This window comes from Perissodus microlepis, chromosome 11 (assembly GCF_051167445.1).
Source record: "Perissodus microlepis isolate ML-2025 ecotype Zambia chromosome 11, ASM5116744v1, whole genome shotgun sequence".
NCBI lineage: Eukaryota > Metazoa > Chordata > Actinopteri > Cichliformes > Cichlidae > Perissodus > Perissodus microlepis.
Window position 1 is genome coordinate 8,101,220 of NC_140471.1, and position 24,930 is coordinate 8,126,149.

At 41.6% G+C, this 24,930-nt stretch overlaps 3 protein-coding genes across 12 annotated transcripts in view; all 3 read left to right on the top strand.

Annotated features, from left to right (window-relative positions):
* LOC146377175 (NACHT, LRR and PYD domains-containing protein 12-like) overlaps nt 1–6,572 on the top strand; it is a 75,942-nt gene extending 69,370 nt beyond the window's left edge. For 5 of the 10 annotated variants that reach the window (XM_084943836.1, XM_084943839.1, XM_084943838.1 and 2 more), the window contains 4 exons: nt 2,036–2,212; nt 4,324–4,500; nt 5,308–5,481; nt 6,157–6,569. In XM_084943836.1, coding sequence (XP_084799962.1) covers nt 2,036–2,212; nt 4,324–4,500; nt 5,308–5,481; nt 6,157–6,166 — 538 coding nt within the window. In that variant the 3' untranslated portion in view covers nt 6,167–6,569. Of the gene's footprint in view, nt 1–2,035; nt 2,213–4,323; nt 4,501–5,307; nt 5,482–6,156 lie in introns of all 10 variants that reach the window. The other 5 variants (XM_084943841.1, XM_084943840.1, XM_084943837.1 and 2 more) reach the window with 4 other exon arrangements.
* Nucleotides 6,573–6,969: 397 nt separating this feature from the next.
* On the top strand, nt 6,970–14,697 carry LOC146377177 (uncharacterized). The gene is made up of 6 exons (XM_084943850.1): nt 6,970–10,673; nt 11,171–11,396; nt 11,762–11,862; nt 13,678–13,866; nt 13,969–14,008; nt 14,125–14,697. Exons 2-6 carry the CDS (start codon nt 11,171–11,173, stop codon nt 14,211–14,213), a joined length of 645 nt encoding a protein of 214 aa, XP_084799976.1. The 5' UTR covers nt 6,970–10,673; the 3' UTR covers nt 14,214–14,697.
* A 39-nt stretch (nt 14,698–14,736) lies between these two features.
* On the top strand, nt 14,737–17,161 carry LOC146377178 (dynein axonemal heavy chain 5-like). The gene is made up of 2 exons (XM_084943851.1): nt 14,737–16,192; nt 16,562–17,161. The coding sequence occupies exons 1-2, from the start codon at nt 16,017–16,019 to the stop codon at nt 16,695–16,697; spliced, it is 312 nt and encodes a 103-aa protein (XP_084799977.1). The 5' UTR covers nt 14,737–16,016; the 3' UTR covers nt 16,698–17,161.
* Nucleotides 17,162–24,930: the final 7,769 nt, after the last annotated feature.

The window sequence follows — 24,930 nt, forward strand, 5'->3', positions numbered from 1 at the left end:
TGATATTATACTGATCCACACTGAGGATCTTCATGGTAAAGTCTGTTTTCTTCTTCTCTGGTTTAGTCCATTGGCTGTAGCAGAACAATGTTCACATTTCAAACAGTGATACTCAACGTATGGCCCGCGGCCCACACGCAGCCTGCCCACCTTTCCTGATTCGGAGAGAGGGGACCCTGATTAACTGTGTAGCTTCTTCCTCACAGTTCTAAGTATCAGACACAACAATGAATAATCCACAGCTGACTCTCTTTAGCAGGTCAAAGGTCACGGCACACAGCAGACAGTCAGAAATATTCTAACTCTGATCATTTATCAGTTGTGACACTGTGAGACTTGATCAGAGGTGTGATCATCACAGCAGAGGCCTTTGTGTCAAAGTCACTGAGGATCAAACAGAAACACATGAAGCAGATTTTCCTCTTCTGGCTTTTTATAGCAGATGACCTTCAAAATATTCTGCAGTCGATCAAAAACTGAAGCAAACCATGAATCAACATGTGAACATGACCTGATGCTGCTGAAGTGAAGCAAAGTTACAGAGGTTTGATTACAGACACAGCTGAGAGTTTGTAATCTGTCATCATTTTAAAAAGTTTCCATGGAACAGCAGAAATGAGGCTTTCCTGTCAGAGGCCGACAGCACTGAACACAACAGCAGACTGGTGGCTAATAAACAGTGAATGATGCAGAAACAGATGTTTGAAGCTGTTCTTGGAGTACACTGAGAGAGAGAGAGAGACCTGTGCAGGCAGGAACAGCCAAAGTCAGAGAGAATTCATGAGCATATTTATCAAACGTGAAGCAGAGTTTGGATCTTCTTTTGCTGCTGGTTCACTCAGTTTTGGTTGGAGACAGATGAAACCTGCAGCTTCAGGATCTGTGAGCTGTCCACTTTCAGCCCTGACGGCGTGTCCATGTACGTGCCGTCGAGTGAATGATCCACGCTCTGTGTTTCCATCTTTGTGTGTTTAGCTGCTCTCATTTACTGTTTTAGCTGTTTGCTGCTTGTTGAAATAGTTTGTGAGCTTTAACCTGAGATTCTGGCAAAATACATTTATATTAAACATCGATTCAGGATTGAATGAATCAACATCGTTTTATTCAAATTAAAACCATTTAAATGGGAACATTAATTTTTTACACCCGCCTCTAATGCTGGGTAATGTCAGCTGGTCCATGTGCAGCTGGCTGTGAGGCTCAGGGAGCGTCTACAAAGTGCAACACTGAAAGAACATCATCCATAAATATTGAGTAATAACTGGACTCTCATACAGTGAGACTCAAATGCCTTTAAACATCAGCTTATTCTGCTGATCCAAGTCCAACACTGAGTTTGTAAAAACATGTTTGTCAATCATTTTGTTTGGTTTCTGAGGAAAATTATTCAATAACTTGCTGCTAATACACAACATTTCATCATATTTCCTCATAACCCTCTTTTGTCTGACCATTTGATCCCATTTGAATTTGCAATAAAGGATCCACAGAGTTTGGTGACAATAATGACAGTAGATGTTTGTGTGAAAGTGCTGGAAGCAAATGAGTGTGATGTTCTTTCAGTGTTGCACTTTGTAGACGCTCCCTGAGCACTGGTCTCACAGCCAGCTGCACATAGAGACCAGTGTTGTTAGTCCAGGTCAGAAGATGACTTGTTGGAATGAAAATGAGCTTGTAGTTTGTCTGCTTTAATAATGTGACTGGAAAAAGGTGTCTGACTTCAAATATGTCCATTTCTTTCACACTTCACCTTTAAAAGTGAAGCCATGTGGTTCCTGGAAGGAAAAACACGACTTTTTCAAGTCTTTTTCCTGTTTATATGAGAAATGTACGACTTTAATGTGAAACATTCAGAGTTTTTTCTCTTGTTGTGTTTGTTTGAAGCTGCTTCCTGTTGGCTTCAGCTGTTTGGAGTTTCCATTTTCTAAACTTCTACATTCTGAACCTTCTTCAGCTCTCAACAGATGATGAAACACTGAATGATTTCAAGCTCACACTTTGTCTAATAAACTTACATCTTTCATTCTTTATACAGATTAAAGGACTGTGGTTTGTCAAAGATCAGCTGTGATTATCTGGCAGCAGCACTGAAGTCCAACCCCTCCCATCTGAGAGAGCTGGACCTGAGTGACAACAACAAGCTGCAGGATCCAGGAGTGAAGCATCTGTGTGGTTTCCTGGAGAGTCCACGATGTAAACTTGAAACTCTGAGGTCAGTCAGCATGTTTTAGTTGTGCTGAGATGAATATGATGTGAAAGTTGTGCTGACACTAAACTGCAGACATCAGGCTGATATTATACTGATCCACACTGAGGATCTTCATGGTAAAGTCTGTTTTCTTCTTCTCTGGTTTAGTCCATTGGCTGTAGCAGAACAATGTTCACATTTCAAACAGTGATACTCAACGTATGGCCCGCGGCCCACACGCGGCCTGCCCACCTTTCCTGATTCAGAGAGAGGGGACCCTGATTAACTGTGTAGCTTCTTCCTCACAGTTCTAAGTATCAGACACAACAATGAATAATCCACAGCTGACTCTCTTTAGCAGGTCAAAGGTCACGGCACACAGCAGACAGTCAGAAATATTCTAACTCTGATCATTTATCAGTTGTGACACTGTGAGACTTGATCAGAGGTGTGATCATCACAGCAGAGGCCTTTGTGTCAAAGTCACTGAGGATCAAACAGAAACACATGAAGCAGATTTTCCTCTTCTGGCTTTTTATAGCAGACGACCTTCAAAATATTCTGCAGTCGATCAAAAACTGAAGCAAACCATGAATCAACACGTGAACATGACCTGATGCTGCTGAAGTGAAGCAAAGTTACAGAGGTTTGATTACAGACACAGCTGAGAGTTTGTAATCTGTCATCATTTTAAAAAGTTTCCATGGAACAGCAGAAATGAGGCTTTCCTGTCAGAGGCCGACAGCACTGAACACAACAGCAGACTGGTGGCTAATAAATAGTGAATGATGCAGAAACAGATGTTTGAAGCTGTTCTTGGAGTACACTGAGAGAGAGAGAGCTGTGCAGGCAGGAACAGCCAAAGTCAGAGAGAATTCATGAGCATATTTATCAAACGTGAAGCAGAGTTTGGATCTTCTTTTGCTGCTGGTTCACTCAGTTTTGGTTGGAGACAGATGAAACCTGCAGCTTCAGGATCTGTGAGCTGTCCACTTTCAGCCCCGACGGCGTGTCCGTGTACGTGCCGTCGAGTGAACGATCCACGCTCTGTGTTTCCATCTTTGTGTGTTTAGCTGCTCTCATTTACTGTTTTAGCTGTTTGCTGCTTGTTGAAATAGTTTGTGAGCTTTAACCTGAGATTCTGGCAAAATACATTTATATTAAACATCGATTCAGGATTGAATGAATCAACATCGTTTTATTCAAATTAAAACCATTTAAATGGGAACATTAATTTTTTACACCCGCCTCTAATGCTGGGTAATGTCAGCTGGTCCATGTGCAGCTGGCTGTGAGGCTCAGGGAGCGTCTACAAAGTGCAACACTGAAAGAACATCATCCATAAATATTGAGTAATAACTGGACTCTCATACAGCGAGACTCAAATGCCTTTAAACATCAGCTTATCCTGCTGATCCAAGTCCAACACTGAGTTTGTAAAAACATGTTTGTCAATCATTTTGTTTGGTTTCTGAGGAAAATTATTCAATAACTTGCTGCTAATACACAACATCTCATCATATTTCCTCATAACCCTCTTTTGTCTGACCATTTGATCCCATTTGAATTTGCAATAAAGGATCCACAGAGTTTGGTGACAATAATGACAGTAGATGTTTGTGTGAAAGTGCTGGAAGCAAATGAGTGTGTGATGTTCTTTCAGTGTTGCACTTTGTAGACGCTCCCTGAGCACTGGTCTCACAGCCAGCTGCACATAGAGACCAGTGTTGTTAGTCCAGGTCAGAAGATGACTTGTTGGAATGAAAATGAGCTTGTAGTTTGTCTGCTTTAATAATGTGACTGGAAAAAGGTGTCTGACTTCAAATATGTCCATTTCTTTCACACTTCACCTTTAAAAGTGAAGCCATGTGGTTCCTGGAAGGAAAAACACGACTTTTTCAAGTCTTTTTCCTGTTTATATGAGAAATGTACGACTTTAATGTGAAACATTCAGAGTTTTTTCTCTTGTTGTGTTTGTTTGAAGCTGCTTCCTGTTGGCTTCAGCTGTTTGGAGTTTCCATTTTCTAAACTTCTACATTCTGAACCTTCTTCAGCTCTCAACAGATGATGAAACACTGAATGATTTCAAGCTCACACTTTGTCTAATAAACTTACATCTTTCATTCTTTATACAGATTGGAGGACTGTGGTTTGTCAGAGATCAGCTGTGATTATCTGGCAGCAGCACTGAAGTCCAACCCCTCCCATCTGAGAGAGCTGGACCTGAGTAACAACAAGGAGCTGCAGGATCCAGGAGTGAAGCATCTGTGTGGTTTCCTGAAGAGTCCAGGATGTGAACTTGAAACTCTGAGGTCAATCAGCATGTTTTAGTTGTGCTGAGATGAATATGATGTGAAAGTTGTGCTGACACTAAACTGCAGACATCAGGCTGATATTATACTGATCCACACTGAGGATCTTCATGGTAAAGTCTGTTTTCTTCTTCTCTGGTTTAGTCCATTGACTGTAGCAGAACAATGTTCACATTTCAAACCTTCAAAGAAGAAGAAAAATCCTCCACTGGATAATTCACTGTGAAACTCTCAAACTCTTCATTCCACCTTAAAGTCTGTCTGACACTGAAATCCAAAGCAAAATGTGCGTTTGCTTTACAGACAGCAGTCCAACACAAACATACACACATCATCCAAAACACAGTCCAACATCCAAATCTCCTCCACTGCCAGCATGAATGATGGGAAAGAGAATTAAGTGCCATAGGACACTTAACCTTTGTTTCCATATGCTGGGAACTTCCTGTTGTTCCAAGGAGGACTGGAAAATGTGTGAAAATCTCCCAGTCAGTTCCTCACAGCACACTTCAATCATTTCCCTCCCACAGCATCAGGACCAGGGCTTTTTCTCTCTTGGTCCCACTAAGAGATTTCCACACAAACACCTCATCAGTGGGACTCTCAGAGCTACCAGCCCTTTGCTACAATCACAAAGCTCTTCATTGAAATCAATGATATCAAAGCTGGAATCCAATGAGTCCAAGTCTTCTGCTGATTCAGCATCACATTCATCTTTGCTCCTTGTTCTGCATCCCCACCATGGACTTCATTCCTTTCCAAGCCAGCCTTGAGTGTCCTTTAGTGTATCTTTCATTCTTTATACAGATTGAGGGGCTGTGATTTGTCAGAGATCACCTGTGATTATCTGGCAGCAGCACTGAAGTCCAACCCCTCCCATCTGAGAGAGCTGGACCTGAGAGGAAACAACCTGTGGCATTCAAATTTGGAGCAGCTGTCTGATCTTCAGCAGAGTCCAGACTACAGACTGGAGAAACTGAGGTCAGTAGAGTGATGGAGTGAGTGGGTGGTGCTGTCAGCAGTATTGTACTAAACACAGTCAGTATGAAACAAAGATCCAGTGTTTCCTGTAAAGCTGCAGCTTCTCAGTGAAGCTGTGAGAGGAGAATGGTGACAGGCTTCTGGATTGGACACAAACACTTACTGTTTCTCACCTTTATGGTCACCATAGTAACGGCTGACACGCTCTGATCAAACACTGTCAACAGCCAATCAGCTCTCTGAACAAAGCAGCACGCAGACCAATGACTGCATTCATTTCCAAGTTTAAAGCAGTGAAGAACACAGTCTGTAGGTGAGGAAGAATTTAGTGAGAGCAGATGTTTGGATGGAATTCCTCCAGTTAACAGCTGGAACCGTCCATCTGGATTGTTGGGCTTGTTGTTGGGGTTCCTACAGAGCTCAGAGTGGACACACCAAGGTTCTTCTAATGAATGAAAGTCCAAACTCAAACTAGGAGTGAAAAACATTTTCAGCAAGTTCAATAAAAATCCAAAGATTAGAGAAAGTGAAGCAACAATGAGTCCTAGTACAGTCCCAGCACTGAAGTCCCTGCTGCTCTTTATACTGGATGTGCTGCATCACTGACTGACAGCTGATGAAGAGTCTCTGGAAACACTCGTTTATCTCCTCTGCTCTTCCTCCTTCTCTCTGCAGGTGGAGGTGATGATGGTAAACAGGACGGTGTGTGTGCTGAGAGAGGAGCAGCTGTGTCCTGATGATCCAGAGAGGTTGAAGCAGCAGCAGCTTGTGTGTAGAGACGCTCTGACTGGGCCATGTTACTGGGAGGTGGAGAGGAGAGCTTCATCCAGCAGTGACTGACAGAGGAATGAAGTGCAGATGACTGTCAGTGCTGCAGAGTGAACTGCTCTGAGAACAGCTCCACTGTCAGACACAATGTCCAGCATCATCCCTGTGTGTCCCTCTGGATCTGACAGAGGATCATCAGTGTATCTGGACTGCTCTGCTGCTGCTCTGTCCTTCTACAGTCCCTGCACAGTCTCTGTCTCACTCTGGAAAGATTTTACAACTTGTGTAATTACAGAACATTAATATTATATTCAAACATGTGATCTTCTCTTTATTTCTGAATCTTTACCAAATAAAGAAAAAACAAACTAACAAACAGAACCTGTCATGTCCTTTTTCACCACATCTGTGAATCTTTTCTGTGTTTTTCCTCTTTTCCTCCTTCCTGCAGCTCCATCTTCATCATTCTGTGTCCTGTATATGTGAACATGTCCAAAGCATCTGAGCCTCATGTTACCCGTTTGTGTGAGTTACGCCTGTCGTTGTGTTGTGGTATATAAATCAGGGGCAGGAGACAGCGCTGGATCTCTGAGTTCTTTACTGTCAATTTCTGCAACATCTGCAATATCTAGAAATGCAAACCTGTGAGCTGTGTGTGTTGTGCATCTGCTCGGCCACCTCTCCTCCGGCCATGCTGGAAGCAGCTGTGCGTTTGACAGTTTTATCCACTCTACAATAATCTAACAAATTAAATGTTCAAAAATATGAACTTAAGCGCTTCAAAGTCAACAAAAAGCTTAAAACAATTAAATAATATTTCACTGAAAAAACAACAGCTCATAAGAACGATACACAAAATAATACAGAAACAAACAAATACAACTTATTAACCAGGATCCAATGTTTTTGTCACAAACACTGAATCAGCTGATTCACTCTTTATGTTTCTGAGTTTGTTTTGTGATTATAGTTCTGGTTTCTGTTTATGTGTCTTCACTGTATCCCACGTCTCGTTACTTTGGACTCTGTGTCATATTTCCTGTTTTACTTTGACAGTCCTGTGTTAGTGTTTCCTGTCTCGTGTGTGTAATTGGTCCCAGCTGTGTTTCCCTCCTGTCTCCCGTTCCCTGATTACTAAACTGCGTCCACGCCGCCGGCGCTCCTCTCCACAGCTGGATTCCAGGATTTCAGAGCATCCAGCTGTGGTGAGTGATGGAGACACTTTCTCTGCTCCCTCAGTAATCAGGACGGTTTATTGAAAATCAGAGAACATAAAGGACTGTTTTTCACCTGCCCGTTCTGAACCTGGACATTAAAGACTGCTGGCTTCAAGGACATTAATCCCAGTGTCAGCCAGCCAATAACAGCCTGTGTTTTTCAGCTCTTTAGGAGTCAGAAATGAGAAAGACACAGACTGCTAACCTCTCCCTGCAGGAAATAAGCTCCGCCTCTTCCTTTCCTGTATATGAGTGATTTGATTCTGACATGAGACACAATGAGTTTTCTGTTTATTGTGACATAAAGCGAGCAGGCAAAGACACTAAACTGTGTGTTTCCAGCTCTCTGAAGCTGCTTTTTGTGTTGCTCCCACAATACTGTCTAAAACAGTCAGTGAGGAAAACTCAGTTTATGCTTCCAAGCTCATTGTGAGAGGGCACATTGTGTTCCTGCAAGTGCTGATTTTGTCTGCATCCCTGAGTTTACTGAGCTGCCTCCAAGGACGTGTGAAACCCAGTGTGTTAAGGCTGCATCTCCCAGATGTTTCCACCTTTCCAGCACAGACGATGAATGTTCCCACAAAGGCTCAGCCAAAGACTGTTTTATTTTCTGAGTGTTCGCCTCAAGAGATTGCTCAGTGAGCACCTGAGTGTTTCTGGGACATCGAACACTAACTCGAACTTCAAGTCTGGTTCTGAAGCTGCACATGCAAAGACTTTCTGGTTGTAGAGACCTGGCTGTTCCAGGGATTGTAACCTCCCCAGGGCCTCCCCAGAGGCTGAACTGCTGACCTCAGCTGACTCTGGAGCCTTGAAGGTAACTAAGTTTGCACGGCTCGGGTGAGCCATTTCAGCTGCAACAGCCTCCACAGAGAGCTCACGCAAGCTTACCCAGGCTGCTGAGGATTTTATGCTGCTGCAGCCCAAAAGGCATCCTGAGCTGGCTGACAGCCACCCACAGCTTCAGCTGCCTCAGCCAGGGGTCTCCACACCTGCTGGCCAGAGAGCCGCGCCAGCCATCCATCTCTGCTGGGGCTCCTGTTTGAGAATGTAGGAGTGTAAACTTCAAATATCTGCTCGGTTTGTCAAGATATCACATATTTGCAAAAGTGCTCCAACGTTTTTGGAGACGTCTGTTACCCACCAGCTCGATAGCTAACCGGGAGGTCCAGGGTCACTAGAGCTGGCGAGAACAGTGAACTCCCAGCACATCGTTTTTGGACCCCTGCGGTATTTGGCTACTCAGGTTTAACATGATATATAAGTCACTTAGATAACTTAAAAATGTTATCGTTTGGCTTTTTTCAGTGTTTTTTGTTTGGTTTGGCTGAAGTTACAGTTTTCACACAGCTGAATAAACATCAAACTGATTAAACAGAAGTGTGAGACGGTCGAGAGTTTACTCAAGTGTCCTGTTATATTTTAGACAGCAAGGAGCAGACGGCCGAGTTTATTAAACTCCACCGAGACAGCTGTGACACAAATCTGAAGGCCAGACCATCACAGCCGCTCACTTCCCACCTACCCGACCTTTGGAGGACCCGGCCCACGTAGACCTTGAAGGCTGGGTCCTCAGGAGGATGCAGCCTGTGAATTTGGACATGTCATGACACATGATGTTCTACACCTGATGTGTTTAAATGAGCTCTACAGGTGAACAGACTTATTAACGTTAGCAGCATAATAAACTGTCCTGTCACTGAAGGCCCAACAAGGACGTGGTGCTGAATGCATCCAGACCCCTGCTGACTGTCTTTTCAGCTTCGGTCAAAGGTACAGTGTCCACTGTGACCCTGAGAGCAGGATACAGCCAGAGGTGAGTCAGCAGTTACAAACTAAATGTTGCTGACATGAATCAAACTGCTGGATAACCCACTGGTCATGAAAATGGCACCTTTCTGTTGGTTTTTAGCAAACACAATTTCACTTAAAGTTTGGCCCAAATTACCATCCAACATTTCAAGTTTTCCTGACTACAAATCCAGAGATTGTGACTCTGATGGTCAAAGACCAAGAGGGGACAGAAACCTGGAAATCAACTGTTTACCTGCAGGTAAGGTTGCTGCCAGAAGCTAGAGCAGAAATGACCCTGCAAACATCTGGTTATTTCATAAAAGTTCAACTGAAATCATACTTAAGTCTCTTTTCATCTGCAGGTCAGCGTCCTGTTACATGTCTGTTATCTATCTTTGTTCCTTCAGCACCAAGAACAGAAACCTTAATGAGGAGTGTCCCAGCTGAGGCCCGAGTCCCAGCAGCTGAGAGGCTGCTCACAGTTCGCTCACAGTTTATTGAAAAAGTGTCTGAACCTGTTTTAAACAAACGTCTGGATAAACTCCTGCAGCAGCATGTTATCAATGATCAGGAGATGGAATCAGTCAGATCACAGCAGAGCAAATAAAGCTCGAGACGTGATGGACACGAGGAAGTGAAGCCAGCTCACTGCTGATCGCTGCTCTCTGTGAGGAGGATCGATGCCTTTCCACAGAGCTGAACCTGAATGAAGACAGACTTGGAAAGAGTCTGTGGAGCTGTGACCATGAATCTCAAAGACCACTGACAGTGTCATTGTGATCTTCATGTGACGTGTTTTTAAACTGCACTTTAGTTCTGAAAGTGCCTCTCGTTAAAACCTGGACTCTGATTAGATGCTCAGCAGGACATTGGATGGACTGAAGCAGAGTCTGGGACCTCAGTAATTATTAGTGCACAAACCAGCAAATATGTGAAGCTCCATTAATGCTGAACCACATCTACAGGTTGAAGAGCAACACCTCAGGTTATCTGGGACCAGCGTCAGTTTCCAACAATATAACTGAAGCTGTTTTTACCTGTAATGCTGGAATAACCTATTGAATCACATGATCAGTGTTTACGATCTGTTTACTGAGGTTTAAACTCTCCTCTGTGCTTCTGCTTTGAGCAGCACGTTGTGCTTCTGCCTGTTTAAATAAAGTTTTGCTGCTTGCTTTCTTATGCTGGAGTTTGAATTCAGATATCAAGAACTATAAATGAATTAACACCCACAGAGGAGGCAGCTTTGTTGTGTGTTTGGTTACAGAGTCACTAAGAAACACACACAATCCCCCGGCCTGGGTTACCATGGAGACAGTCAAACTTTCATTCACTTCCTGTTTCCACTGTTAGTCTGACTTCACTGGTTGGTCCCAGAGTATCAGAGACTCGTCCTCAGACAGACGCACACAGGTGAGTCAGCACAGGTATTATAACCCTGCTGGTTTCTGATCTGACATCGTCTCATTATTATTACTGAGTCTTGTTTTTATTTGGGAGCTTTATTAACACCAGATTTATCTTCATTTTATCTGTGGTCTTATGATAGATGATGGCAGCACAGTTTCACAGAAAGATGATACCATCAGTCAAATGTAAGAAAAAAGGAAATTAGCACATGTGCATCAGAGCACACAGCAGGGGTAACCTGGACATCTGTGAAGGTTATTAATGCACAACTATAGCTGCAGGTTTAAGAGCAGCGCATGCTGCAGTCAGAACTGTTACCCAATGAAAAGATCTGCAGCTTCATGAAGCAGCTGAAAGATCAAACAGTCCAACATTTACAAAGTGCTGTTGGAGGTCCAGCTGAAGCAGTACAGATGTGCTCCTGTCCCACATTCAGTCAAAATGAATGAGCTGCATATTTTAAAAATGAGATTACTGAGAATATTTGAATTGTGACTCAGATGGCAGATCCAGGCTCTCAGCCTCCAGCTGAAACTTCCAGTCCTCCCCCAGCCAGAAGCTCTGATGCTGGGCTGAGAGACTTTGATCCTTCCCTGGATCCAGAAGTCCAGGAGGGAGAAGGAGAACAGGACCTCCTTCCTGATCTGGAGAGGCCTGAGGGAAAGAAAGATGGAGCAGACAGAGCTTTGAACAAATCCAAACCTCCTGAGCTTCACCTCCACAAAGGTGCAGACACTGATGCACAGATTCACATGTGACACCTGGCAGCGTCCAGCTTGTGCCGCTGACATTATCTCCACTCTGATACAAGCCTCATTCACTCGCTCACACACGTTCATACAATCACCTTTTCCTCACAGTCACACACATGAATGTAATGAGGGGAACTCGGGGTTCACTGTCATTCCTCAGGATCCTTTGATATGCAGACTGGAGGCTCTGTGGATGAAACACCGACTGTCTGAACCACTCTGAAGTGTTCATGATGGACTTCATCCTGATTAACACTACAATACTTGTTACAGGCCTTTTATATGTAATAATATTCTTTTCCATTAAAGCTCTGAACATTCTCACTCTTTCTGGACCAGGTGTGACAGGTGAAGGACACCGGCGAATAGGAGGACAGAACCTGAGAGCCATTAGTCACATGACTTCAGCTGCTGCTGCCTCACCAACCACTGGCCCCTCGGTGAGTCTAGAGTTAAAGCAGTGACCACAGGAAGTGCACACGTGTGATCTAAAGCTACATGTGGGCCTGTGACGATCAGTCTTCTCACTGTGGTAGACGGGTTTGTGAGTCCCTGTGATGCTGGGAGTGTCCAGGACAGTCGCTCCTGATCGGGTCTGTCATGGAAAGGCTTGAGTTAAGTTAGCCAAAGAGATGCGACTCAGACTGACTTCATCATGTTGGCAACGTGTCTCCATTGATAAATTCCAGTTATTCACAAATCAGAGAATAATTACAGTCATTCAGAGACAGATTGTGATTGTTTGGAGGATGTAATCGTTTCCTTCAGGGAGCGTGTTGGACGCTCAGTGTCCGGGTGATTAGCTGGCTGATGCAACTACTTAGAATCAGTTTGTGAATATGAAGAAAATCAGTGCAGTCACTGGACAAACTCTGATTCTTCCTAGTTTCACTCTTGTTTCAGTCCAGTGTGACTGAGGTGGCAAAAAATGATGGGAGGAGGTGATCTGACTTTTAGCCACACAGCTGTCTGCTAGAGAAAAAGCCTTTGTGCACAACTTTCTTAAAGGCAAACGGCACCATGTTCACTGCAGCTGCAGCAAAGAGTGAAAGTTGGACTGAGAATGTTGTGACTGTTTCATGAGAAAGAGCAGGAAAACAACCATCACACACCCAGACACAGTGCTGGGATTAGAATTAGACTTTAGAGCCAAATGTAGGACAAAAGCTTTAATATAAAAGAGGAAAACCCAACAACAGCCAGAGCATGAAGCTCAAAACTATACCAATCACCAAGAAAGCTGGCAGGCCTGTGACACGTCAGAGATGCCGTTCAAATCATAAAGAAGTTGGTTTATTGACAACATGTAAAAAACCAAAATAATCAAGTCAACCTTTAGTTTAGAGCGAGTAGACCAATCAGGCACAGCAACAGCTCTAGAATAAGCAACAATTTTATGTATTACAAACAACCTTTCATATACACACATACATATGGCTCATATGCTGTTTAAAAAGGGCTCAAAGACCCAACAGATTACACAAAGTATAAAAATACTTTCATTCAGACAACAGTCAGCTGTGCATGAGACAGAGAGCCGACTACAGTTAGTAACATGGACTCACTTTGTTTCAGACACGACACAAAGTAACACAAAGCCACAAAGAGCAGAAACATCAAAAAGGAGGCAGAGCAGCAGCAACTCTCCATGAGCTGTGAGGCTAACAGCCACCCACACTTCCTGTGATGCATAATGAAAACAACATTAACCTGAAGGATGATAACAACAGAAATAAGTCTAAGCTAACGTTACACAGCGCTCACACAGCGCTGACTGTACAGGCCTCACACAGCTACGACCGCCATCCACAACACCTGATTCTACTGAACACAAACAAGTTAATGATATCTGAGCAATCCAGGGAAGGCTTCCAGGAACGTGAGGATCCAAAGACAGCTCTACAACAGCATCAGTCAGCAACAATGTTACTAATCAATGACTCTTTCATCCTTTTATACTCAATCAAAAAGTGCTGTGTTCACATTTGTTTCTGCTGAAAAGACTGAAAATGTTTTAAAGTTTGAATAAACTGACTGAACTTCTCACGAGTCCAACCGTGAGGAACACTTCCCCCCATGACACATCACAGGAGAACGTCTCAGTGGAGGGGGGGGGACAGTAGCTCAGTTTAGGCAGTCGCACTCAGAATCGATGCCTCCAGTCAGGGTCAAACGTGGTCCTCAGAAACCTGCAGATGTTTGGGCCAAGCTCTCACTGATCTCTGCGTCTGTAGACTGAGCTGATGTTTCTCCAGGTGTCTGGTAAAAGGACGATGCTGCTGTCCAATGAGGCGAGGAGAGAAGTAGCCAAACAGGCGAGAGCCGTGAAGGAGGAACGGCGGGCAGCTCTGGATGCCCGACATAAATACCTGATGAGCAGGCTGGCAGACGCCGGCAGCCTGGAGGAGGCGGCGGTGGAAGATGCCATCGTCTCTGATGACAGAGTAAGTTCAGAGACGTGATCCTTCCTCAGAGTTGAACCTTTGAGGCATTAATGTCTGATTCTTCCAGTTCAGTCTGATCCATGAATTCTTTGCTGCAAACAGATCCAAGAAGCTGATTTTCTTCTATCAGGATGTCAAACAGGTAACTTTGATCACATTTAAATGACGGACACATGAAGGTCTAACCGCTCTTCATAATCTGCTGTTTGTTGCACCGTACTTTGTATTCATATCTTTTAATATCTGCCTTTCTCCCAGAGTCTGTCTTCCTGTCAGTCTTCCTTTGTGGACACATCAAACTCAGCTGTGGCTCAGAGGAAACTCTTCCTCACTACGGGGAACTCTGAGGTTGGCTTCAGCTTTTTATGCTTAGTTAATGTGAGAATCACAGAAAAATGCTGATATGAGTGGAAGGTTCTGCTGGGAAATTGGCAAAGAGCAGATTATTGAACAGCGAGGCAGACAGTTCATTTCAGTAATGCCAGTTTATTAGAAACGAGGACTGTGGGGCTGCTGGAAGTCAGGACGGCCGTTCTCTGGATAAACCTGACAGCTGAGGTGGAGAGCAGGATTTATCCACAGACGGCTTCTTCCAAGCAAATGTACACAGAAACGTGTCTTAAAGCACGAGCCTGGATCAGACTCGAGGACTCAGAGCTCAGGTGTGTAACGTCACATTCATCCACCTCTCGGGGTTTTTGTGTCAGAGTCCAATATAGCAGCGGTCCCCAACCCCCGGGCCTCGGACCGGTACCGGTCCGTGAGTCGTTTGGTACTGGGCCGCGAGAGTTGAGGCTCAGGTGTGAAATGTATGGTTTTCAGGGTTTTTATCGTTTTTCAGCGTTATTTTGTTATCGTTTTTATCGCTTACTCAGTTTTCCTGGGTCTTTTCACGTGTGTTATGAATAAATTTTCTTTTTTTCGGTACCGGTACTAGTTTTATTTTGTTGTATTTATCCGCGACACCTTAAAGGCCAGTCCGTGAAAATATTGTCGGGCATAAACCGGTCCGTGGCGCAAAAAAGGTTGGGGACCGCTGCAATATAGAGTTTATGTGCAAATACGACATCAACACTGACACGAATACAAGCAAACAGCCTTTGAACAACTGTAACTGTGTGTGTGTGTGTGTGTGTGTGTGTGCCTCTGTGTGTGTGTGTGCGCGTGTGTGTGTGTGTGTCAGTCTGCTGGAGGAAGTGAAGGGCTCTCAGGTGAAGAGGACTCTGGGGGTCCTGCAGGTGGCTCAGTCTCGGTGCCTGCGTGCCTGGAGAGATCTGGTCAGCAGTTTATTTCCTGTTCAGTTCACAGCTGTTGTCTCGACGATGCTGACGTCATCACTGATCGATTTATTGATTTATCAGGACAGAGACATCACTGTGGTGGCCAACGAGGCAAAGGACAATGTCAAGTATTCTTACACCCTCAACAAGTTCTTTGGATCTGTGGAAAAATCCACTCCTGTGAGAAAAACACTCTTCATGTCTTTCTGTATAAAACCGTCTGCAGCTGTTTGAGTCCTTCATGATTGTGAGGAACAGAAAACAGTGAAGACATCGTCACACATTCACAGAGAGGGTGTAGTCACAAATCACAGCTGAGACAAAGGCCTGTCTGTAACTTAAGAAGAAGAAGAAAGAATAAAAGTGACTGTTTAAAAACTAAAGACTTCTTTTCTTTTCTTAGTTTCAGACTTTTAAAAATGTTTAAAAAGATCAAAGAGACAAACAGGTTTCATCAGGACAGAGATCACAGCTCAGTCTGAGATGTTCCAGCTCTGATTTATCAGCAGTATTTCTCTGATTGATCTTTTTTATTAGTTTGTATTTTCTGTGATGGTGAATTTGTCAGTTTGTGCTGATGAGTCGGGTGTTTCACCTCCACCAGCTTCTTTTTTAATGGTTTTTATTTCTTCTTTTGCATCGTGTCTGATGACAAACCGTTTTCTTGTTACTGCATCAGATATGGTGGATACAGGATTCTCCAGCTCAGCCTGAATGTGCATTTATTTGATCTCTACATGTCAGTAATGAGGCTGCTGTCTGTTCCTGCTGTGTCAGCAGCTTTGTTTCTCACACTGAAGCTCGTATCAGTCACCGGACAAACCGTCTCTCATCCTCCGTCTTCCTTTTCTCCCGGGCCCACAGACCAGGATGCTGGAGCACATTCCCAGTCTGATGAACGGCATCAAGATGATCCACGTGGTGTCCCAGTACTACAACACCTCAGAGAGGATGAGCTCACTGCTGCTCAAGGTCACCAACCAGATGATCAGCACCTTCAGGAGCTACCTGCTGCAGGGTGTGAGGCGTGTCTGGGAGCACAGCAGGTACCGCAGCACACCTGAAACTTACATTAGACTTAAACTTCTGTTCAGATCGTCATAGAGTTTAGACTCAGACTAACAAATGGACTCAGCAACGTGTGTGTGCGTGCGTGCGTGTGTGTGTGTGTGTGTGCGTGTGTGTGTGTGTGTGTGTGTGTGTGTGTGTGTGTCAGGCCGGTGCTGCTGCAGAGAATCTCTGACTGCTGTAATCTGAATGCGGCGTATTAGCGAAGCTTCCACAGCGTCAGAGACAAACTGAGAGAAAACCCTGAGAACAGACAGTTTGACTTCAGGTGATCAGTAACTGACTCTGAGTCAGAGCATGTCAGCAGCGTCAAGCTAACCTTTACACACGTGTGTGCGTGTTTTCAGTGAGAACTACATCTTCGGGAAGTTTGACTCTTTCTGCCGCCGTCTGGAGAAGATGGCCGACATGGCGTCCATGCTGGAGAGCCTGGCTGCTCTGCAGAGCATGAAGGTGGATGATTGTCAGATTAGAAACAAGTGAATCCATCAGATATTCATCAATGCACAATAATAATTATAATAAGACATTTATAATATAAAAATGGTCGAATTAAAGTCAATGCAAAGCTACAGTGATGAATGGACATTTGTAATGATTTTGTATAAATGTATTTCCTCCTTTTATTATTTATTAATCGTGTCAAAAGTCTATTTTCCAGTTCTTCCATTTCAGTGTGACAGAAATGAGACGGATTCAAACTGAGCTCAGGTGGAGGGCGTGGAGAAGATCTGTGTTCGCTACCAGACCATCGTCTCCACAACTGAATCCAAGACCTGTGACATCCTGGATCAGCGCAAACTGGAGGTGATTTCAAGGGGAAACAATAGAATAAGATAAACAGAATAACATACGATACAAAATAGAAAAATACTATATCTGTCATTTATGACAATAATCATTGAATTATACTTTGAATCTCAGTGTTTACGTGAATCCTAGTTTGGTCTTCACAGTATTGGCCAACAATAACAATGATTGATTGGATCATTACTCACATTTCTTTTTTAAAATCAGCTGAGAAAAGATCTAATTTCAGTTTTTCATCAGAGGTGAAGGTCACCGACTGCCAGACAGTCACAGGACTTACAAAGATACAGAAGACTTGATTTTCAGTCTCATGTGCATCCCTGTGCTCTGCTGCCAAAACTGAATCTTGATTTCTTTGAAAATTCTGAAATGATTCTGATCATTCTCCACTTTTATTATTATGGTCTGTGTGTCAGATTGGGCCTGGTTCTTCCTGACCTTGTACTTTCTCCTCACATTCCCCTCTTTGGACTGACAATCATACACAACTAGAAAAATTTGCATTTCCTGCGAAAATGCAGTGTGGATGCTTTAAAGCTGAAGCTGTATGCAAAAAGTAGCTGAAAAAGCTGAAAAGTTGCAGAAATTTTAAAATCTTTGCAGAAGCAAAGGAACTTTGCTGAAATGGAATAACTCAGCAGAACTGCAATATCTTAGAGAAAACGTAATACTTGGCAGAAATACATTAGCATAGCAGAACTTAGCAGAAATATTGTAACTTACCAGAAACATAACTTCTCAAAAATACAAGAATTTAGGAGAAATAGTATAAGGTAACAGAAAGCATATATTTAGCCAAAAATACTTAAACATTACAGAAACACTATGATTTAGAAAAATAGTACAACATAGCAGAAATACTGTGTTTTACCAGAGACACTGTGATGAATTATGAATATTGTAATTTTAAATTAAGACTATGTTTTAGCACAAATACTATAAAAAGCAGAAATAGTATGAGTAAGCAGAAATACTACATTTAGTAGAAATACTATGTTTTAGCACAAATACTATAAAAAGCAGAAATACTATAATTTAGCAGAAATACTATATTAAGCACAAATCCTATGAAAAGCAGAAATACTATATTAGGCACAAATCCTATGAAAAGCAGAAATAGCATGATTTAGCAGAAATACTGTATTTAGCACAAGTACTGAAAAGTAGCAGAAATAGTATGATTTAGCAGAATAGTAATAACTTACAAAATTACAAATATGGACACATATTGAAACACAAATGCACAGAGGGACACACAAACACAGGCTCTAATCCAGTCAAGCAGTCTAACTATATTCAATTTAAATCCTACAATGACATGCTGCCAAATAAGGGTAGGGTTCTCTCTCTCTCACTAAAAACACACACACACACACACACACACACACACACACACACACACACACACACACACACTCACTCACACACAGAGGGTGAGAGAAGTAAGTTTCTAGCTCAGTCAAGCAGCCTGGGAGATGCTGAATTTGAATCCACCAATCAGAGAGCCTGTGCACTTTTTCCCGCCAAAACAGGTGCATGCAGCACAGAGAGACACAGGATTTTTGCAGTCTATTTCTCATAGTGACGACTCCCCTCAAACAAATGACCATAATTTCCTAACCGTAGGGGCTAGAACGGTCATTCTTACACCGATTTGTTCAGAAGAGATGGGGGAATCTTCAAGTGTTGACAATTTATCATTAAAATATGAATTTTTAGAGATATATGGATGACTTGTTGACTTAGAAGCCACGAATTCCCCAATATGCAAATTTGAATGCCTCAGCCCACATATATGATTGGCTGGCTGGGAAGCCGTGCAGGCCCTGATTTGTGGATTTGAATTCCTCAGCCCCCAGATATGATTGGCTGGCTTAGAAGCCATGAAGGCCCCAGTATGCAAATTTGAATGCCTCAGCCCACATATATGATTGGCTGGGAAGCCGTGCAGGCCCTGATTTGAAAATTTGAATGTCTCAGTCCTCACAGAGGATTGGCTGCCTGGGGACCTGGCAGAAATATATAGAAATAGTATGATTAAGCATAAATACTACATTTAGTAGAAATACTATGTTTTAGCACAAATACTATAAAAAGCAGAAATACTATAATTTAGCAGAAATACTATATTAAGCACAAATCCTATAAAAAGCATAAATACTATATTAGGCACAAATCCTATAAAAAGCAGAAATAGTATGATTAAGCATAAATACTACATTTAGTAGAAATACTATGTTTTAGCACAAATACTATAAAAAGAAGAAATACTATAATTTAGCAGAAATACTATATTAAGCACAAATCCTATAAAAAGCAGAAATACTATATTAAGTAATATAAATATCCTATAAAAATCATATAAAAAGCAAAAATACTGTACTATGATTTGGTAGAAAAATTATAATTAATCAGAAATACTATATTTGGCACAAATCTTATAAAATAGCAGAAATAGTATGATTTAGCACAATAGTAATAACTTAAACAGAAAAATTGGAAAAGCAAAATGGACAGCTGATAAAAGGGTGAGAGAAGTAAGTTTCTAGCTCAGTCAAGCTGCCTGGGAGATGCTGAATTTGAATCCACCAATCAGAGAGCCTGTGCACTTTTTCCCGCCAAAACAGGTGCAGGCAGCACAGAGAGAGACACAGGATTTTTGCAGTCTATTTCTCATAGTGACGACTCCCCTCAAACAAATGACCATAATTTCCTAACCGTAGGGGCTAGAACGGTCATTCTTACACCGTTTTGTTCAGAAGAGATGGGGGAATCTTCAAGTGTTGACAATTTATCATTAAAATATGAATTATTAAAGATATTTGACTTGTAATGCACCATAACTGAGTAGAGGCGAAGCAAAAACTGCCTTGACCTGCCCTCAAACAACGCTTTCTAACTCTAAATCTATTTGGAGTATCGATATCATTCTTTCACCGTAAGAGACAGCAGGCTTTGGTGAACAGTCATGGAAATTTTCAGGTCTCTGTGGAAATCTATCAAAAAGATATGACGAGAGAAAAAAGTGGTTCATTTCCAGAGTTTGAAAGCTGAAGAAATCTGAGCGAGGGACAAATTTCCTACCCTCAAACAAACGTAATTCATGGCCAAATGGTAATAGGTGAGAAAACAATTCTTGAATTGTGAGCGTCAGGAGTGTCTGAAGATATACCGGGACAAGCCTTATGTCTTAACTTCGCTTCGTTAAGGAGATATGACGATTCGAAAATGCCTCTCATTACAGAAATCCAGCGGTGATTTTGAACAAACTCTCCATTGACTTTCTATGGAGAGTTTTGAGACTTTGTGTTGGTCTGAGGAGATTTGCCAAAATTCTATAAATCCCACTACAATGATGGTGACATTTTCTGAAAGCCAGCAAAAATACCTACGTTTTGATGTATAATTTGTGGAAGTTGAGTGAAAATTGAGCAAGTAGCAAACAGTTGTTCGGACATGAAGAGAAGACTGCGAAACCTAGAGTGGCACACTGGAAGCCAAGTGCATAGCAACCATAACAACGCATGTATTTTGTGAAAAATCACAATTTTGCAACTGAAAACTTTAAGAGGGATAAGATGAAAACCGTAACAGATATGGAAAAGCTGAATCATACATGAATAGCCCAATAATTTGTGAACATTTTAAAGTTTGAATAGTTGTTCTAGGCGAAAGTATGAGGAAGTAGTTGTGCTGATAAGAGGTGAAAAGGCTGAAATTTTTGCAGAAAAGAGGTCAATCAGCAGAATTTCTGCTGAAAAGAGGTAAAGAAGAAGAAAGTTGCGCTGAAAAGAGATGAATAAGCAGAATTTCTGCTCAAAAGTGTTTTTTTCTGAAAACAGCTGGGATTTGTGCTGATATGAGGTGAAAAGGCTGAAATTTTTTCAGAAGAGGTGAATAAGCAGGATTTGGGCAGAAAAGAGGTGAAAATTCTGCTGGAAAGAGTTCAATCAGCAGAATTTCTGCTGAAAAGAGGTGAATGAGCAGAATTTCTGCTGAAAGGAGTTTTTTTTCTGAAAACAGCAGAAAAAAACTGAAAATTTTGCTGAAAAGAGTTCAATCAGCAGAATTTCTGCTGAAAAGAGTTGAATGAGCAGAATTCTGCAGAAAAGAGGTTTTTGCTGAAAACAGCTGAAAAAGCTGGTATTTGTGCTGAAAAGTGGTGAAAAAACTTAAAATTCTACTGAAAAGGGTTGAAAAAGCTGAAATTTGTGTTGAAAAGAGTTAAAAAAAGTTTAACTGTTAACTGAAAGAAATGTTGCCATAAGCGGGATTTGAACCCTGGCCTCCCAGTCTGAGAACGGATGCTCATCTCACTGAGCTAAAACACAGCTCAACCCGGCATGCAAAATCAGTGACCACATTGATAATGTCTTCCATTCATTTCAATGGTCAAAAGTCATAACACACATTAGCAGAAATAGTTTAAAGTTTAAACATAGTATTTCTGCTAAAACTTAGTATTTATACTAAATAATATTTTTTTCCTGCCAAATCATAGCATTTGTGCTGAAACACAGAAAATTCGGCCAAATCATAGTATTTGAGCCAAATCACACAATTTGTGCTAAAACATTATTTATGATTTAGCAGAATACTATCTGTTGGTAGAAATTCCTGCTAAAAGGTACTATTTCTGCTTTTTAGCAGAAATACTGTAATTTGGCATAAATACTATGATTTGGGATAAATACTATGATTTGGCACATATACTATATTCAGCACATATACTATAACATAACAGAAATTCCTCCACTTAGTAGTAATACTATAACATAACAGAAACATTATGATTTGGCACAAATACCATGATTTGGCAAAAATACTATGATTTAGCAGAAATACTATGATTGAGCAGAAGTACTAAGTTGTAGTAGAAGTACTTTGATTTAGCACAAATACTATGATTGAGGAGTAATACTTTAACATAGGAGAAATATTAATTGGGCACAAATACTATAATTTGGCACAAATACGATGATATTGCAGAAATACTATGATTGGGTACAAATACTATGATACGGCAGAAGTACTGCGTTTTACCACAACTACTGAGATTTGATCGAAATACTATGATTTAGAAGAAATACTATGACTCCATACAAATACAATGCTTTGGCACAAATACTATGATTTGGCACAAGTACTATGATTTAGTACAAATACTATAATTGGGCAGAAATACTATGTTTCAGTACAAATACTATGATTTGGCAGGGGTACTATGATTTAGCAAGAAATATTATGTTTTAACATAAATACTATTTTTTGGCAGAAATTTCTGCTAAAAGGTACTATTTCTGCTTTTTGGCAGAAATACTGTAATTTGGCATAAATACTATAATTTGGGATAAATACTATGAATTGGCACATATACTATATTCAGCACATATACTATAACATAACAGAAATTCCTCCACTTAGTAGTAATACTATAACATAACAGATATATTATGATTTGGCCCCAAAACCATGATTTGGCACAAATACTATGATTGAGCAGAAGTACTAATATGTAGTAGAAGTGTTTTGAAATACTATGATTGAGAAGTAATACTTTAACATAGGAGAAATACTGATACACACACACATACACAGAGAGTAAAGGGAACAGGAGCTGTTAAGAGTCTGGGCTTGGTATATCTAGGTCAGTTGAATTAGCTGCACCTGCTGTAATCAGCCCTTACACACACAGACACCTAGAGAGATATGAGTTTTCTTCAGTGTATTTCTGACATTCAGGATTCCCCTCGAACAAATGGCCATAATTTCCTAACCGTAGGGGCTAGAACGGTCATTCAGACATCGTTTTGTTCAGAACAGATGGGGGAATCTTCGAGTCTTCATAATTCAGAGAAAAAATATAAATTATTAAAGATATATGACTTGTAACACACTGCAACTGAGAAGAGGCGAAGCAAAAATTGCCTTGACTTGCCCTCAAACAACCTTTGGTAACTCTAAATCTCTATGGAGCATCAAAATCATTCTTTCACCGTAAGAAACAGCAGGCTTTGGTGAACAGTCATGGAAATTTTCAGGGCTCTGTGGAAATCCATCAAAAAGATATGACGAGAGAAAAAAGTGCCTCATTTCCAGAGATTGAAATCTGAAGAAATCTGAGTGAGGGACAAATTTCCTACCCTGAAACAAATGTAATTCATTGCCAAACGGTAATAGGTGAGGAAATTTTTTTTGAATTGTGAGCATCAGGAGAGTCTGAAGATATATTGGCACAAGCCTCATGTCTCAACTTTGCTTTGTTAAGGAGATATGACAATTTGAAAATGCCCCTCATTAGAGAAATCCAGCGGTGATTTTGAATAAACTCTCCATTGACTGTCTATGGAGAGTTTTCAGACATAGTGTTGCTCTGAGGAGATTTGCAAAAAATATGCAACTCCCACAACAATGATAGTGACATTTTCTGAAAGCCAGCAAAAATACCTACGTTTTGATGTATAATTTGTGGGGGTTGAGTAGAAATTGAGCGAGTAGCAAGAAGTTGTTCAGACATGAAGAGAATACTGAAAAAGGACAAGTGCTCACTCTGAGTTAATTGCATAGCAACCATAACAACGCATGTATTTTCTGAAAAATCACAATTTTGCAACTGAAAACTTAAAGAGGCATTAAATGAAAACGGTAACAGATCTGAAAAAGCTGAATCACACAGGAATAGCCCAATCATTTGAGAACGTTTTAAAGTTTGAATTGAGTTTCTACGTGAAAGTATGAGCATGTAGTTAAGTTTCAAAGAAGAGAAAGTTTTAGCAGAATTGTGGAAGTTTCCCATTCATTTCAATGGGACAAATTAAAGGAAAAAAGTGTAATATTTTAAAAAGTATAATAGCAATAAACACCAAAAGTCATAGCGCACATTAGCAGAAAGAGCAGAACAGTTTAGAGTTTGAACGGAGAAAATCGGCTGAAAACTGAGGGAGTAGTTAAGTGCCAAAAAGTGTACGGAAGCAACTAGAATAAAATAGTGGAATAAAGAATAAAGAGAAACAGGAACTCAAATAGATTGTATCAGGCACGTGCAGAGGAGGGGGGGGGGGCTGGAGGGGCTTGAGCACCCGCCCCTTTCCTGATGGGTGCCCAAAGTGCCCCTTTGTTGAGGCAACTTTTAAAAATTTTTTTATTTATTTATTTATTTTTTATGTGTGTGGGCGTGCGGAGTCCTGTCTGTGCCCCTCAACAATAATATGTACTATTAATCACAGTTTTGCTAAATAAAAGGATTTGGCTTGCATCAGTCACATGATCACATTTAACCAATGATCGCCCTTGACGGCAGAACGCGCTGGTTATGAGCCGGGAACGAGCTCACAAAGAGCACGCGCATTTTTTGCAGTCCGGAGCTGTAGGAGAAACACAAATTAACTCAAAGACACAGACTTACTATATTTCTTCCATACAGACTTGCAAAGAAAAGCGTCTGGACTTCTTTAAGTTTACTTGAAGACGTTTCACCTCTCATCCGAGAAGCTTCTTCAGTTCTAAGGTCAAATGGTGGAGAGTCCCAGATATAAACCTAGTGGGAGTATCCCCCCACAGAGGGACAAAAGGACCCCCTGATGATCCTCTAATCGCCTGAGCCAAGGTGTGAAACTGGGTGTGGGTCCCAATCAGCCAGAGTGCCCTCCAGATCAAGATCAGCCAGACCCTGCAGGAACTGGAAATCCTTCTACCCTCTCCAATCTTAGAAGAGGTTTACAAGTTTGTGGACAAGGCTCAGCGGGCCCAACACTCTAAAGGAAAAGAAAGACAACGCAGGAAATTTCACACCTTGCTTTCGAAAACACACACTCCTCATCCTGAACCTACACAACCCAGAGAAGAAAACACACCTGAAGTCAGTCAGGAGAAATGGGTTAAGAACTTTTCAGACAGGATTCTCACT